Source organism: Engystomops pustulosus, unplaced genomic scaffold, assembly GCF_040894005.1.
Source record: "Engystomops pustulosus unplaced genomic scaffold, aEngPut4.maternal MAT_SCAFFOLD_94, whole genome shotgun sequence".
NCBI lineage: Eukaryota > Metazoa > Chordata > Amphibia > Anura > Leptodactylidae > Engystomops > Engystomops pustulosus.
Window position 1 is genome coordinate 376,188 of NW_027284980.1, and position 19,174 is coordinate 395,361.

The window sequence follows — 19,174 nt, forward strand, 5'->3', positions numbered from 1 at the left end:
AAACATGGGGGCACCATAAGGAAGGCACCACAGCAGGAGATCATAGAGGGAACATAGGGCACCATAAGGAGGGCACTACAGCAGGAGGTCATAGAAGAAATAAGGGGGCACCGTAAGGAGGGCACCACAGCAGGAGGTCATAGAGGAAACATGGGGGCACTATAAGGAAGGCACTACAGCAGGAGGTCATAGAGGAAACATGGGGGCACCATAAGGAGGGCACTGCAACAGGAGGTCATAGAGGGAACATGGGGGCACCATAAGGAGGGCACTGCAGCAGGAGGTCATAGAGGAAACATGGGGGCACCATAAGGAGGGCACTACAGCAGGAGGTCATAGAGGAAACATGGGGGCACCATAAGGAGGGCACTGCAGCAGGCGGTCATAGAGGAAACATGAGGGCACCATAAGGAGGGCACTGCAGCAGGAGGTCATAGAGGGAACATGGGGGCACCATAAGGAGGGCACTACAGCAGGAGGTCATAGAGGAAACATGGGGGCACCATAAGGAGGGCACTGCAGCAGGCGGTCATAGAGGAAACATGGGGGCACCATAAGGATGGCACTACAGCAGGAGGTCATAGAGGGAACATGGGGGCACCATAAGGAGGGCACTGCAGCAGGAGGTCATAGAGGAAACATGGGGGCACCATAAGGAGGGCACTACAGCAGGAGGTCATAGAGGAAACATGGGGGCACCATAAGGAAGGCACTGCAGCAGGAGGTCATAGAGGGAACATGGGGGCACCAAAAGGAGGGGACCACAGCAGGAGATCATAGAGGGAACATGGGGGCACAATAAGGAGGGGACCACAGCAGGAGATCAAAGAGGGAACATGGGGGCACCATAAGGAGGACACTGCAGCAGGCGGTCATAGAGGAAACATGGGGGCACCATAAGGAGGGCACTGCAGCAGGAGGTCATAGAGGAAACATGGGGGCACCATAAGGAGGGCACTACAGCAGGAGGTCATAGAGGAAACATGGGGGCACCATAATGAGGGCACTGCAGCAGGAGGTCATAGAGGAAACATGGGGGCACCATAAGGAAGGCACTGCAGCAGGAGGTTATAGAAGGAACATGGAGGCACCATAAGGAGGGCACCACAGCAGGAGGTCATAGAGGGAACATGGGGGCACCATAAGGAGGGCACTGCAGCAGGAGGTCATAGAGGGAACATGGGGGCACCATAAGGAGGGCACCACAGCAGGAGGTCATAGAGGAAATAAGGGGGCACCATAAGGAGGGCACTGCAGCAGGAGGTCATAGAGGAAACATGGGGGCACCATAAGGATGACACTACAGCAGGAGGTCATAGAGGAAATAAGGGGGCACCATAAGGAGGGCACTACAGCAGGAGGTCATAGCGGAAACATGGGGGCACCATAAGGAGGGCACCACAGCAGGAGGTCATAGAGGAAACATGGGGGCACCATAAGGAGGGCACTACAGCAGGAGGTCATAGAAGAAATAAGGGGGCACCATAAGGAGGGCACTGCAGCAGGAGGTCATAGAGGGACCATGGGGGTACCATAAGGAGGGCACTGGAGCAGGAGGTCATAGAGGGAACATGTGGACACCATAAGGAGGGCACTGGAGCAGGAGGTCATAGAGGGAACATGGGGGCACCATAAGGAGGGCACTGGAGCAGGAGGTCATAGAGGGAACATGGGGGCACCATAAGAAGGGCACTGCAGCAGGAGGTCATAGAGGGAACATCGGGGCACCATAAGGAGGGCACTGCAGCAGGAGGTCATTTAGGGACCATGGGGGTACCATAAGGAGGGCACCACAGCAGGAGGTCATTTTAGGAACATGGGGGCACCATAAGGAGGGCACTGGAGCAGGAGGTCATAGAGGGAACATGGGGGCACCATAAGGAGGGCACTGGAGCAGGAGTTCATAGAGGGAACATGGGGGCACCATAAGGAGGGCACTGCAGCACGGGGTCATAGAGGAACCATGGGGGTACCATAAGGAGGGCACCACAGCAGGAGGTCATAGACAGAACATTGATGGTGGGTATTTTGGAAAGTACTGCAGCAGGAGGTCATTTTAGGAACATGGGGGCACCATAAGGAGGGCACTGGAGCAGGAGGTCATAGAGGGAACATGGGGGCACCATAAGGAGGGCACTGGAGCAGGAGGTCATAGAGGGAACATGGGGGCACCATAAGGAGGGCACTACAGCAGGAGGTCATAGAAGAAATAAGGGGGCACCGTAAGGAGGGCACCACAGCAGGAGGTCATAGAGGAAACATGGGGGCACTATAAGGAAGGCACTACAGCAGGAGGTCATAGAGGAAACATGGGGGCACCATAAGGAGGGCACTGCAACAGGAGGTCATAGAGGGAACATGGGGGCACCATAAGGAGGGCACTGCAGCAGGAGGTCACAGGTAATAAGGGGGCACCGTAAGGAGGGCACTACAGCAGGAGGTCATAGGGGGAAAATGGGGGCACCATAAGGAGGGCACTACAGCAGGAGGTCATAGAGGAAACATGGGGACACCATAAGGAGGGCACTGCAGCAGGCGGTCATAGAGGAAACATGAGGGCACCATAAGGAGGGCACTGCAGCAGGAGGTCATAGAGGGAACATGGGGGCACCATAAGGAGGGCACTACAGCAGGAGGTCATAGAGGAAACATGGGGGCACCATAAGGAGGGCACTGCAGCAGGCGGTCATAGAGGAAACATGGGGGCACCATAAGGATGGCACTACAGCAGGAGGTCATAGAGGGAACATGGGGGCACCATAAGGAGGGCACTGCAGCAGGAGGTCATAGAGGAAACATGGGGGCACCATAAGGAGGGCACTACAGCAGGAGGTCATAGAGGAAACATGGGGGCACCATAAGAAAGGCACTGCAGCAGGAGGTCATAGAGGGAACATGGGGGCACCATAAGGAGGGGACCACAGCAGGAGATCATAGAGGGAACATGGGGGCACCATAAGGAGGGGACCACAGCAGGAGATCAAAGAGGGAACATGGGGGCACCATAAGGAGGACACTGCAGCAGGCGGTCATAGAGGAAACATGGGGGCACCATAAGGAGGGCACTGCAGCAGGAGGTCATAGAGGAAACATGGGGGCACCATAAGGAGGGCACTACAGCAGGAGGTCATAGAGGAAACATGGGGGCACCATAAGGAGGGCACTGCAGCAGGAGGTCATAGAGGAAACATGGGGGCACCATAAGGAGGGCACTGCAGCAGGAGGTCATAGAGGAACATGGGGGCACCATAAGGAGGGCACTACAGCAGGAGGTCATAGAGGAAACATGGGGGCACCATAAGGAGGGCACTGCAGCAGGAGGTCATAGTGGGAACATGGGGGCACCATAAGGAGGGCATTGCAGCAGGAGGTCATAGAGGAAACATGGGGGCACCATAAGGAGGGCACTACAGCAGAAGGTCATAGAGGAACATGGGGGCACCATAAGGAGGGAACCACAGCAGGAGGTCATAGTGGAAACATGGGGCACCATAAGGAGGGCACTGCAGCAGGAGGTCATAGAGGGAACATGGGGGCACCATAAGGAGGGCACCACAGCAGGAGGTCATAGAGGAAATAAGGGGGCACCATAAGGAGGGCACTGCAGCAGGAGGTCATAGAGGAAACATGGGGGCACCATAAGGATGACACTACAGCAGGAGGTCATAGAGGAAATAAGGGGGCACCATAAGGAGGGCACTACAGCAGGAGGTCATAGCGGAAACATGGGGGCACCATAAGGAGGGCACCACAGCAGGAGGTCATAGAGGAAACATGGGGGCACCATAAGGAGGGCACTACAGCAGGAGGTCATAGAAGAAATAAGGGGGCACCATAAGGAGGGCACTGCAGCAGGAGGTCATAGAGGGACCATGGGGGTACCATAAGGAGGGCACTGGAGCAGGAGGTCATAGAGGGAACATGTGGACACCATAAGGAGGGCACTGGAGCACGAGGTCATAGAGGGAACATGGGGGCACCATAAGGAGGGCACTGGAGCAGGAGGTCATAGAGGGAACATGGGGGCACCATAAGGAGGGCACTGCAGCAGGAGGTCATAGAGGGAACATCGGGGCACCATAAGGAGGGCACTGCAGCAGGAGGTCATTTAGGGACCATGGGGGTACCATAAGGAGGGCACCACAGCAGGAGGTCATTTTAGGAACATGGGGGCACCATAAGGAGGGCACTGGAGCAGGAGGTCATAGAGGGAACATGGGGGCACCATAAGGAGGGCACTGGAGCAGGAGGTCATAGAGGGAACATGGGGGCACCATAAGGAGGGCACTGCAGCAGGAGGTCATAGACAGAACATTGATGGTGGGTATTTTGGAAAGTACTGCAGCAGGAGGTCATTTTAGGAACATGGGGGCACCATAAGGAGGGCACTGGAGCAGGAGGTCATAGAGGGAACATGGGGGCACCATAAGGAGGGCACTGGAGCAGGAGGTCATAGAGGGAACATGGGAGCACCATAAGGAGGGCACTGGAGCAGGAGGTCATAGAGGGAACATGGAGGCACAATAAGGAGGGCACCACAGCAGGAGGTCATAGAGGGAACATGGGGACACCATAAGGAGGGCACTACAGCAGGAGGTCATAGAGGAAACATGGGGGCACCATAAGGAGGGCACTACAGCAGGAGGTCATAGAGGGTACATGGGGGCACCATAAGGAGGGCACTGGAGCAGGAGGTCATAGAGGGAACATGGGGGCACCATAAGGAGGGCACTGGAGCAGGAGGTCATAGAGGGAACATGGGGGCACCATAAGGAGGGCACTGCAGCACGGGGTCATAGAGGAACCATGGGGGTACCATAAGGAGTGCACCACAGCAGGAGGTCATAGACGGAACATTGATGGTGGGTATTTTGGAAAGTACTGCAGCAGGAGGTCATTTTAGGAACATGGGGGCACCATAAGGAGGGCACTACAGCAGGAGGTCATAGAGGGAACATGGGGGCACCATAAGGAGGGCACTACAGCAGGAGGTCATAGAGGAAACATGGGGGCACCATAAGGAGGGCACTACAGCAGGAGGTCATAGAGGGTACATGGGGGCACCATAAGGAGGGCACTGGAGCAGGAGGTCATAGAGGGAACATGGGGGCACCATAAGGAGGGCACTGGAGCAGGAGGTCATAGAGGGAACATGGGGGCACCATAAGGAGGGCACTGCAGCACGGGGTCATAGAGGAACCATGGGGGTACCATAAGGAGTGCACCACAGCAGGAGGTCATAGACGGAACATTGATGGTGGGTATTTTGGAAAGTACTGCAGCAGGAGGTCATTTTAGGAACATGGGGGCACCATAAGGAGGGCACTACAGCAGGAGGTCATAGAGGGAACATGGGGGCACCATAAGGAGGGCACTACAGCAGGAGGTCATAGAGGGAACATGGGGGCACCATAAGGAGGGCACTGGAGCAGGAGGTCATAGAGGGAACATGGGGGCACCATAAGGAGGGCACTGGAGAAGGAGGTCATAGAGGGAACATGGAGGCACCATAAGGAGGGCACCACAGCAGGAGGTCATAGAGGGAACATGGGGGCACCATAAGGAGGGCACTACAGCAGGAGGTCATAGAGGAACATGGGGGCACTGTAAGGAGGGCACTGCAGCAGGAGGTTATAGAAGGAACATTGATGGTGGGTTGTATTTGGAAAGTACTGCAGCAGGAGGCTAATGTGGAAATGTGGTGGGTACTAAATTGAGGACTATGAAATAGGAGGTAATGTTGGCAACATGTTGGGTATCATGGAGGAGGTCGTGGGTAGTAGGTGGAAGGCATTGCAGTAAGAGGTCAATGTGGGAACTGAGAATATTATAGAGGGCAGCGCCGTGTTGGGCGCTATACACAGAGCACCACAGAAACATGATGGATCCAGTAGGGACCACAGGTGGCATCACTATGATCCTGTACCCTGGTTGGTTGATTCCAGTCATGACCAAGTTTCTATATTCACATCCACTTAGGACCCCGTGAAGGATGGAGAAGCCAAGATCAAGACCGATTATGCCCAGCTGTACGAGGAGATGCAGACGGCTTTCCGCAGCCTGGAGGACTAAGAAGAGGCTGCTGGGACCCTCTATGTACAGATTATTTAATGCAACATTTCCCTGAAGTATAGACTGTGACGGGCTCTCCGTAGAGGACTCTCTTCATGTACTGGGGTTATAGGAGGCAGGCCGGCGGTGGACAGCCCTGAATCTGCCCTGGACTCTAAAGGCTGAAAAGCTGAGGGGATCTTATCTGAGACCTTCATCCTCACTTTCATATATGGTACCACATTGGAAGACCCAGTCTGAGACCTCCACCCTCATATATGCTACCACTCTAGAAGTCCCCAACTGAGACCTCCACCCCCACTCTTATATATGGTACCACTCTAGAAGACCCCATCTGAGACCTTCACCCCCACTCTCATGTATTGTTCTACTGTAGAAGTCCCCAACTGAGACCTCCACCCTCATACATGGTACCACTGTAGAAGTCAACAAATGAGACCTCCACCCCCACTCTTATATATGGTACCACTCTAGAAGACCCCATCTGAGATCTTCACCCTCACTCTCATGTATTGTTCTACTGTAGAAGTCCCCAACTGAGACCTTCACCCTCATACATGGTACCACTGTAGAAGTCAACAAATGAGACCTCCACCCCCACTCTTATATATGGTACCACTCTAGAAGACCCCATCTGAGATCTTCACCCTCACTCTCATGTATTGTTCTACTGTAGAAGTCCCCAACTGAGACCTCCACCCTCATACATGGTACCACTGTAGAAGTCCCCAACTGAGACCTCCACCCCCACTCTCATATATGGTACCACTTTGAAAGACCCAGTCTGAGACCTTCAACCCCACTCTCATATATGGTACCACTCTAGAAGACCCCATCTGAGACCTTCACCCCCACTCTCATGTATTGTTCTACTGTAGAAGTCCCCAACTGAGACCTCCACCCTCATACATGGTACCACTGTAGAAGTCAACAAATGAGACCTCCACCCCCACTCTCATATATGGTACCACTTTGAAAGACCCAGTCTGAGACCTTCACCCCCACTCTCATATATGGTACCACTGTAGAAGACCCCATCTGAGATCTTCACCCTCACTCATGTATTGTTCCACTGTAGAAGTCCCCAACTGAGAACTTCACCCTCATATATGGTTCCACTGTAGAAGTCAACAAATGAGACCTCCACCCCCACTCTTATATATGGTACCACTCTAGATGTCCCCAACTGAGACCTCCACCCTCACTCATGTATGGTTCCACTGTAGAAGACCTCATTTAAGACCCCAACCTAACAATCATTTATGGTTTCACTGTAGAAGACCCCATCAGAGATCTCTTCCAGGGTCTCCACTAGAGGAGACCCCCATTAATGAGATGGATATTTGAGACAAGAGAGAATGGGGGTCATTTACTAAGGGCCCGATTCGCGTTTTCCCGACGTGTTACCCGAATATTTCCGATTTGCGCCGCTTGTACATGAATTGCCCTGGGTTTTTGGCGCACGCAATCGGATTGTGGCGCATCGGGGCCGGCATGCGCGCGACAGAAATCGGGGGGGCGTGGCCGAACGAAAACCCGACGTATTCGGAAAAACCGCCGCATTTAAAAACCGCAAATGTGTCGCTTGGGGAGCGCTCACCTTCACCTTCTATGGGATGGTGCATTCCGGGGCGTTAAGATTATTTTCGGCGCTGCAGCGCCACCTGGTGGACGGCGGAGGAACTACCATCTTAAATCCCAGCCGGACCCGAATCCTGTGCAGAGAACGCGCCGCTGGATCGCGAATGGGCCGGGTAAGTAAATGTGCCCCAATGGGCACAATGGGCCCAATGGGGCACATTTACTTACCCGGCCCATTCGCGATCCAGCGGCGCGTTCTCTGCACAGGATTCGGGTCCGGCTGGGATTTAAGATGGTAGTTCCTCCGCCGTCCACCAGGTGGCGCTGCAGCGCCGAAAATAATCTTAACGCCCCGGAATGCACCATCCCATAGAAGGTGAAGGTGAGCGCTCCCCAAGCGACACATTTGCGGTTTTTAAATGCGGCGGTTTTTCCGAATACGTCGGGTTTTCGTTCGGCCACGCCCCCCCGATTTCTGTCGCGCGCATGCCGGCCCCGATGCGCCACAATCCGATCGCGTGCGCCAAAAACCCGGGGCAATTCATGTACAAGCGGCGCAAATCGGAAATATTCGGGTAACACGTCGGGAAAACGCGAATCGGGCCCTTAGTAAATGACCCCCAATGTCTCTGGTAAGGACAGAAGGGAAAAGGAACCCAAAACCTTCAGCAGAATGATGAATATATATATATATATATGTGGTTACTACTATGAAGAACAAACATTTCTACCAAAACTTCATGGTCCTCCGCTGTTTGTTTTATGTGTACCACCAGACTGGATGTTTTTACTCTAGCACAACTATCCATCTACACACACACACACACATCACTATCCATCTACACACACACACATCACTATCCATCTACACACACACACATCACTATCCATCTACACACACACACATCACTATCCATCTACACACACACACATCACTATCCATCTACACACACACACATCACTATCCATCTACACACACACACACACATCACTATCCATCTACACACACACACACACACATCACTATCCATCTACACACACACATCACTATCCATCTACACACACACACACATCACTATCCATCTACACACACACACACACATCACTATCCATCTACACACACACACATCACTATCCATCTACACACATACCACTATCCATCTACACACACACCACTATCATCTACACACACACCACTATCCATCTACACACACACCACTATCCATCTACACACACACCACTATCCATCTACACACACACCACTATCCTTCTACACACACATCACTATCCATCTACACACACACACACCACTATCCATCTACACACACACACATCACTATCCATCTACACACACACACATCACTATCCATCTACACACACACACACACATCACTATCCATCTACACACACACACATCACTATCCATCTACACACACACACATCACTATCCATCTACACACACACACATCACTATCCATCTACACACACACACACATCACTATCCATCTACACACACACACACACACATCACTATCCATCTACACACACACACACACACATCACTATCCATCTACACACACACACACACACATCACTATCCATCTACACACACACACATCACTATCCATCTACACACACACACATCACTATCCATCTACACACACACACATCACTATCCATCTACACACACACACATCACTATCCATCTACACACACACACATCACTATTAGAGATGAGCGAACACTAAAATGCTCGGGTACTCGTTATTCGAGACGAACTTTTCCCGATGCTCGAGTGCTCGTCTCGAATAACGAACCCCATTGAAGTCAATGGGAGACTCGAGCATTTTTCAAGGGGACCAAGGCTCTGCACAGGGAAGCTTGGCCAAACACCTGGGAACCTCAGAAAAGGATGGAAACACCACGGAAATGGACAGGAAACAGCAGGGGCAGCATGCATGGATGCCTCTGAGGCTGCATAATCGCACCATTATGCCAAAATTATGGGCAACAGCATGGCCATGACAGAGTGACCGAATGAGGCTAGATAGCATCTAAAACATGCAATAATTGACCCTGACACTATAGGGGACGGCATGCAGAGGCAGCGGCAGCAGCGGCAGGCTAGAGAGTGTCATGGCGACATACCCTAAATGGACTCAGGCTTCAAACCAATGGGTGGCAGAGAGGAACCAAAGGAGGTGAGCAAGAAGCGCTCAAATAATATCGGTACATGATAAAAGTTTGCCAGTATATTTTGTGGATTACACAGCAGGGTGGCGACAAAGTTAACATGGAAGCCATGAAAACAACCCAAAATTCTGCCTGACACAGCTCGTTTGATAAGGGGACCATGTATGGAGGCAGTGAACTAGTAGTAGATTAAAGGTGCTGCAGTTAAAACTATGTTAGTTGGATCTTGGCATGGAGCTGGCGCTCCGCTGCCAGGCGAGCTTTCGCCAATCCAAGCCCGTGTCTCTAGGCTACTCCCCAAACAGCAATTCTAAGAACCTTTTGTATAAGATCAAGTGTAGTAGCGTTCTTATAAGTTTAGGATATGGCGGGTGAGGGGAATGTAAACAGATGCGCAAGAAGCGCTGAAATAATATCCCTAAATGGTAAAAGTTTGCCAGTATATTTTGGGGATTACACAGCAGGGTGGCGACAAAGTTAACAACTTTGATGTGGAATGCCCTGTAATAGCTCTTGGGCGGTGTGCCTTTTATCGCCTAGGCTCAGCAGTTTCAGCACCGCCTGCTGTCGCTTAGCGACGGCACTGCTGCTGTGCCTAGAGCTACCGACTGATGGCGCCATGCCCACGGATGGTAATTCGGAGGAGGAGGAGGTGGAGGAGGGGTAGGAGGAGGAGGAGGTATAGTAGGCCTTTGAGACCTGGACCGAGGTAGGCCCCGCAATTCTCTGCGTCCGCAGTATATGACCAGCCCCAGGGTCAGACTCGGTCCCAGCCTGCACCAAGTTAAGTGTAGTAGCGTTCTTATAAGTTTAGGATATGCCGGGTGAGGGGAATGTAAACAGATGCGCAAGAAGCGCTGAAATAATATCCCTAAATGGTAAAAGTTTGCCAGTATATTTTGTGGATAACACAGCAGGGTGGCGACAAAGTTAACAACTTTGATGTGGAATCCATGAAAACAACCCAAATTTCTGCCTGACACACCTCGTTTGATAAAGGGACGATGTATGGAGGCAGCTATATGGACGACTTTTGGAGGTAGCAATGGAGACAACGTGTGGAGGCTGCTATGGAGACAATTTAATTTGGATAGTGCCTGTATGTGGCAGTCCCAAACATTTTTCAAACCAGAGGAGCAGGTAGGTGGCCCTGCAGTAAAATGGAATAGATTGAGTGCCTGTATGTGGCAGTCCCAAAAATTGTTCAAACCAGAGGAGCAGGTAGGTGGCCCTGCAGTAAAATGGAATAGATTGAGTGCCTGTATGTGGCAGTCCCAAAAATGTTTCAAACCAGAGGAGCAGGTAGGTGGCCCTCCAGTAAAATGGAATAGATTGAGTGCCTGTATGTGGCAGTCCCAAAAATTGTTCAAACCAGAGGAGCAGGTAGGTGGCCCTGCAGTAAAATGGAATAGATTGAGTGCCTGTATGTGGCAGTCCCAAAAATTTTTTAAAACAGAGGACCGGGTAGGTGGCCCTCCAGAAAAATGGAATAGATTGAGTGCCTGTATGTGGCACTCACAAAAATTGTTCAAACAGAGGACCGGGTAGGTGGCCCTCCAGAAAAATTAAATGCATGAAGTACTATAGCAAGAGCCAGTGGGCCCTGTCAAAAAATAGCCATTTTCCTCTGCTTTACTGTACAAAGAGGAGGAGAAGGAGGAAAATGAGGAGGAGGAGGAGGAGTGGATCAATTATTCAGGTTGAGCTTCCTTCACCTGGTGGAGATTGGAAATTCTGAGAAATCCAGCCTTTATTCATTTTAATAAGCGTCAGCCTGTCAGCGCTGTCAGTCGACAGGCGTGTACGCTTATCGGTGATGATGCCACCAGCTGCACTGAAAACCCGCTCAGACAAGACGCTAGCGGCAGGGCAGGCAAGAACCTCCAAGGCGTACAGCGCCAGTTCGTGCCACATGTCCAGCTTTGAAACCCAGTAGTTGTAGGGAGCTGTGTGATCATTTAGGACGATGGTATGGTCAGCTACGTACTCCCTCACCATCTTTCTGTAAAGATCAGCCCTACTCTGCCGAGACTGGGGACAGGTGACAGTGTCTTGCTGGGGTGACATAAAGCTGGCAAAAGCCTTGTAAAGCGTACCCTTGCCAGTGCTGGACAAGCTGCCTGGTCGCCTACTCTCCCTCGCTACTTGTCCCGCAGAACTACGCACTCTGCCGCTAGCGCTGTCAGAAGGGAAATACTGTTTCAGCTTGTGCACCAGGGCCTGCTGGTATTCATGCATTCTCACACTCCTTTCCTCTGCAGGGATGAGAGTGGAAAGATTTTGCTTGTACCGTGGGTCCAGGAGAGTGAACACCCAGTAATCGGTGCTGGAATAAATTCTTTGAACGCGAGGGTCACGGGATAGGCAGCCTAGCATGAAATCTGCCATATGCGCCAGAGTACCAACGCGTAAGAATTCACTCCCCTCACTGGCCTGACTGTCCATTTCCTCCTCCTCCAACTCCTCCAACTCCTCTTCTTCTGCCCATACACGCTGAACAGTGAAGGACTCAACAATGGTCCCCTCTTGTGTCTCGCCAACATTCTCCTCCTCTTCCTCCTCATCCTCCTCCACCTCCTCCGATATGCGCTGAGAAACAGACCTCAGGGTGCTTTGGCTATCAACAAGGGAATATTCTTCCCCCGTCTCTTGTGACGAGCGCAAAGCTTCCGACTTCATGCTGACCAGAGAGTTTTTCAACAGGCCAAGCAGCGGGATGGTGAGGCTGATGATGGCGGCATCGCCACTGACCATCTGTGTTGACTCCTCAAAGTTACTCAGCACCTGACAGATATCAGACATCCACGTCCACTCCTCATTGTAGACTTGAGGAAGCTGACTGACCTGACTACCAGTTCTGGTGGAAGTTGACATCTGGCAGTCTACAATCGCTCTGCGCTGCTGGTAAACTCTGGATAACATGGTCAGTGTTGAATTCCACCTCGTGGGCACGTCGCACAACAGTCGGTGAGCGGGCAGTTGGAGGCGGCGCTGCGCTGCCCTGAGAGTGGCAGCATCTGGGCTGGACTTCCTGAAATGCGCACAGATGCGGCGCACCTTCGTGAGCAAATCAGACAGATTGGGGTATGTCTTGAGGAAACGCTGCACTATCAGATTTAACACATGGGCCAGGCATGGCACATGTGTCAGTCTGCCGAGTTGCAGAGCCGCCACCAGGTTACGGCCGTTGTCACACACAACCATTCCCGGCTTGAGGTTCAGCGGTGCCAGCCACAGATCAGTCTGCGCCGTGATGCCCTGTAATAGCTCTTGGGCGGTGTGCCTTTTGTCGCCTAGGCTCAGCAGTTTGAGCACCGCCTGCTGTCGCTTAGCGACGGCACTGCTGCTGTGCCTAGAGCTACCGACTGATGGCGCCGTGCCCACGGATGGTAGTTCGGAGGAGGAGGTGGAGGAGGGGTGGGAGGAGGAGGAGGCATAGTAGGCCTGAAACACCTGGACCGAGGTAGGCCCCGCAATCCTCGGCGTCGGCAGTATATGAGCAGCCCCAGGGTCAGACTCGGTCCCAGCCTCCACCAAGTTAACCCAATGTGCCGTCAGCGATATATAGTGGCCCTGCCCGGCAGCACTCGTCCACGTGTCCGTGGTCAGGTGGACCTTGTCAGAAACGGCGTTGGTCAGGGCACGGATGATGTTGTCTGACACGTGCTGGTGCAGGGCTGGGACGGCACATCGGGAAAAGTAGTGGCGGCTGGGGACCGAATACCGAGGGGCGGCCGCCGCCATGAGGTTGCGAAAGGCCTCGGTCTCTACTAGCCTATAGGGCAGCATCTCCAGGCTAAGCAATCTGGAGATGTGCACATTAAGGGCTTGGGCGTGCGGGTGGGTTGCACTATATTTGCGTTTCCGCTCCAGCGTCTGGGGTATGGAGAGCTGAACGCTGGTGGATGCTGTGGAGGATCGTGGAGGCGACGATGGGGTTTTTGTGCCAGGGTCCTGGGCAGGGGGCTGACTAGCAGCTGACACAGGGGAAGGAGCAGTGGTGTGCACGGCCGGAGGTGAACGGGCTTGTTGCCACTGAGTGGGGTGCTTAGCATTCATATGCCTGCGCATACTGGTGGTAGTTAAGCTAGTAGTGGTGGAACCCCTGCTGAGCCTGGTTTGGCAAATGTTGCACACCACAGTCCGTCGGTCATCCGGTGTTTCCTTAAAGAACCTCCACACTTCTGAAGATCTAGCCCTCGCCGCAAGAGCCCTCACCACGGGAGCTTCACTAGTTGACAGTGGCGCTGATGCACCAGCTCTGGCCCTGCCTCTCCGTCTGGCCCCACCACTGCCTCTTCCAACCTGTTCAGGTCGAGGACTCTCCTCCGTCTCAGAAGCACTGTGTTCACCCGGCCTCTCAACCCAGCTTGGGTCTGTCACCTCATCATCCTCCGATCCCTCAGTCTGCTCCCCCCTCGGACTTCCTGCCCTGACAACAACTTCCCCACTGTCTGACAACCGTGTCTCCTCATCGTCGGACACCTCTTTACACACTTCCACTACGTCAAGAAGGTCATCATCACCCACAGACTGTGACTGGTGGAAAACCTGGGCATCGGAAAATTGCTCATCAGCAACCGGACAAGTGGTTTGTGACTGTGGGAAGGGTCCAGAAAACAGTTCCTCAGAGTATGCCGGTTCAAATGGCAAATTTTGCTGGGAGGGGGCAGACTGGGGGGGAGGAGGCTGAGGTGCAGGAGCTGGAGGAGTGCCGATTTCGGTGACATGGGTGGACTGCGTGGAAGACTGACTGGTGGACAAATTGCTCGAAGCATTGTCGGCAATCCACGACATCACCTGTTCGCACTGTTCTGGCCTCAACAGTGCTCTACCACGAGTCCCAGTAACTTCAGACATGAACCTAGGGAGTGTAGCTCTGCGGCGTTCCCCTGCTCCCTCATCAGCAGGTGGTGTCTCACCCCGCCCAGGACCACGGCCTCTGACCCCTGCAGTAGTTGGACGCCCACGTCCCCGCCCTCGTCCTCTACCCCTAGCCCTCGGGTTAAACATTTTTAAAATGAGAGTTATAACTTTATTTTTTTTTTTACTTTTTTTTGTTTTTTTTTGTGTTTTTTTATTTTTTTTTGTGTTTTTTGTTTTTTTTTGAGTTTTTAAAACCAAACAATGCTATCCTATTGCTATGGCTATTTTCTAGCCAAGTATCAAAGGAAGCACAGTACTATGCCAGATGAGATGACACTGAGTTATTGCCTAATAGAAATCCAACCCCTACTGAATTTTGCCACTTCGGCCTTTGCTATGGATATGTGCGCCACTAAGCGCAGAACACAGCGGTCGCAAGTCTCACTACAAATTGCTCAGAATTGGCAAGTACATGCACTGCAGAAAGTACAGCCACCAGCAGATCAACCAGAAATCAAATATATAGAACGCTACTGTAGGCTTCAAGAAGCTGTTTGTATTCTCCTATGGCTATTTTCTAGCCAAGTATCAAAGGAAGCACACTACTATGCCAGATGAGATGACACTGAGTTATTGCCTAATAGAAATCCAACCCCTACTGAATTTTCCCACTTCGGTCTTTGCTATGGATATGTGTGCCACTAAGAGCTAAACACAACGGTAGCAAGTCCCCCTGCTAATTCCTCACAAAATGGTAAAAGATGCAAATTAAAATAAAAAAAGTATAACGTTATTGTAGCCCTAAGAAGGGCTGTTGGGTTGTTGTAGAATCACTCCTGCCTAACAGTAAGCTAATAGAACACCCTAACGCTTTCCCTGACCAGCAGCAGCTCTCTCCCTAGCGGCATCCAGACACAGAATGATCCGAGCAGCGCGGCCAGCGGCTAGTCTATCCCAGGGTCACCTGATCTGGCCAGCCAACCACTGCTATCGACGTGTAAGGGTACCACGTCATGCTGGGTGGAGTGCAGAGTCTCCTGGCTTGTGATTGGCTCTGTTTCTGGCCGCCAAAAAGCAAAACGGCGGGAGCTGCCATTTTCTCGAGCGGGCGAAGTATTCGTCCGAGTAACGAGCAGTTTCGAGTACCCTAATGCTCGACCGAGCATCAAGCTCGGACGAGCATGTTCGCTCATCTCTAATCACTATCCATCTACACACACACACATCACTATCCATCTACACACACACACATCACTATCCATCTACACACACACACATCACTATCCATCTACACACACACACATCACTATCCATCTACACACACACACACACACATCACTATCCATCTACACACACACACATCACTATCCATCTACACACACACACAGACATCACTATCCATCTACACACACACACACACATCACTATCCATCTACACACACACACATCACTATCCATCTACACACACACACATCACTATCCATCTACACACACACACATCACTATCCATCTACACACACACACACATCACTATCCATCTACACACACACACACATCACTATCCATCTACACACACACACATCACTATCCATCTACACACACACACATCACTATCCATCTACACACACACACATCACTATCCATCTACACACACACATCACTATCCATCTACACACACACACACATCACTATCCATCTACACACACACACATCACTATCCATCTACACACACACACATCACTATCCATCTACACACACACACATCACTATCCATCTACACACACACATCACTATCCATCTACACACACACACATCACTATCCATCTACACACACACATCACTATCCATCTACACACACACACACACATCACTATCCATCTACACACACACATCACTATCCATCTACACACACACATCACTATCCATCTACACACACATCACTATCCATCTACACACACCACTATCCATCTACACACACACACACACACATCACTATCCATCTACACACACATCACTATCCATCTACACACACACACACATCACTATCCATCTACACACACCACTATCCATCTACACACACACACACACACATCACTATCCATCTACACACACCACTATCCATCTACACACACACACATCACTATCCACCTACACACACCACTATCCATCTACACACACACACACACACATCACTATCCATCTACACACACCACTATCCATCTACACACACCACTATCCATCTACACACACACACACCACTATCCATCTACACACACATCACTATCCATCTACACACATCACTATCCATCTACACACACCACTATCCATCTACACACACACATCACTATCCATCTACACACACCACTATCCATCTACACACACACACACCACTATCCATCTACACACACATCACTATCCATCTACACACACACACATCACTATCCATCTACACACCCATCACTATCCATCTACACACACACCACTATCCATCTACACACACATCACTATCCATCTACACACATAACTATAAATATATATAAGGTAAGCAGTATTCCGAGACATCCGATGTAAGTGGTAAATAAGTGAGGTTCTTTATTCCATGTTCAGAGGTACAATAAGGTACAACCGCGACGTTTCGGCTCCAAGGAGCCTTTTTCAAGCCAAGTGATGTGGGTGAACAGCATATATATCTCAAAAGTAAGTGATCACATGGTCATGTAATTCCCACCCCCTAATTAACATATTACGTCATAATATCATTATACAGGGGTTTTAAGAATCTAAATGCATCAATTGGTGCAAGATGATGCAATACATATGAAATATCGAAGTACTAGTACATAGACACATAGGGGGGTACTACTACACGCGCTTACCTGCACCCGCATGAGCAGAACACAAGCCAAGTACTAGTGTACGGCCCATGACAGGTGTCCGGCCGCGTTACCAAGGGAAATCCTTACGGAAACCTTGATGTCAAGGGAGCTGCCTTACAAGGAGCTAAAAGAGGCGCGGTTTTCCTTATCCCATCCTGGAAAACTTTGCATATTTTACGGAAACCAACACAGACGCGATGAGCGCTCCGGACCCGACACAAACCATCTGTCTATAGCGCCAAGGAGAAAATATTATTTAAGAAGGAAATAAGTACCAGGCATAAAAACCACGTGTAAGGCGATGAATTGCACAGCGGAGGCCGAATGCTCGTAGCCAGTGCGGCGCTCTAGATAAACGGCGAGGAAAGAATTAAACAATTAACCCTTGTATCCCTGCGGCCAACAGTTGGTCCATCCGGGATTATGAGTAAGACGCCTCTGGTACGTAGGTACTGTAACAAGCCACTCCCATGACACATAATGGGGCAGATTTATCAAGCAGTCTGAAAGTCAGAATATTTCCAGTTGCCCATGGCAACCAATCACAGCTTCCCTTTAAAATATTCATGAGCACTGGTAAAATGAAAGCTGAGCTGTGATTGGTTGCCATTGGCAACTAGAAATATTCTGACTTTCAGACACCTTGATAAATCTGCCCCATAATATGATGTATAATCAACGTAATATTAAAGACACAAATAATGACAAGGCAGAAGATAAAAAGACCAACACGGGGAGAGAAAGAGAACTGCACCGCACGTCCACACATCACATGGGGGCACAAGATAAAGAGACCAACACGGGGAGAGAAAGAGAACTGCACCGCACGTCCACACATCACATGGTGGCACAAGATAAAAAGACCAACACGGGGAGAGAAAGAGAACTGCACCGCACGTCCACACATCACATGGGGGCACAAGATAAAGAGACCAACACGAGGAGAGAAAGAGAACTGCACCGCACGTCCACACATCACATGGGGGCACAAGATAAAAAGACCAACACGAGGAGAGAAAGAGAACTGCACCGCACGTCCACACATCACATGGGGGCACAAGATAAAAAGACCAACACGAGGAGAGAGAGAGAACTGCACCGCACGTCCACACATCACATGGTGACACAAGATAAAAAGACCAACACGAGGAGAGAAAGAGAACTGCACCGCACGTCCACACATCACATGGTGGCACAAGATAAAGAGACCAACACGAGGAGAGAAAGAGAACTGCACCGCACGTCCACACATCACATGGTGGCACAAGATAAAGAGACCAACACGAGGAGAGAAAGAGAACTGCACCGCACGTCCACACATCACATGGGGCACAAGATAAAAAGACCAACACGGGGAGAGAAAGAACTGCACCGCACGTCCACACATCACATGGTGGCACAAGATAAAGAGACCAACACGGGGAGAGAAAGAGAACTGCACCGCACGTCCACACATCACATGGGGGCACAAGATAAAAAGACCAACACGAGGAGAGAGAGAGAACTGCACCGCACGTCCACACATCACATGGTGACACAAGATAAAAAGACCAACACGAGGAGAGAAAGAGAACTGCACCGCACGT

At 51.1% G+C, this 19,174-nt stretch overlaps 1 protein-coding gene across 3 annotated transcripts in view; it reads left to right on the plus strand.

Annotated features, from left to right (window-relative positions):
* LOC140106988 (V-type proton ATPase catalytic subunit A-like) overlaps positions 1 to 7,513 on the plus strand; it is a 74,485-nt gene extending 66,972 nt beyond the window's left edge. For all 3 annotated transcript variants that reach the window (XM_072131580.1, XM_072131578.1, XM_072131579.1), the window contains exon 15: positions 5,980 to 7,513. In XM_072131580.1, coding sequence (XP_071987681.1) covers positions 5,980 to 6,072 — 93 coding nt within the window. In that variant the 3' untranslated portion in view covers positions 6,073 to 7,513. The remainder of the gene's footprint in view (positions 1 to 5,979) is intronic.
* Positions 7,514 to 19,174: the final 11,661 nt, after the last annotated feature.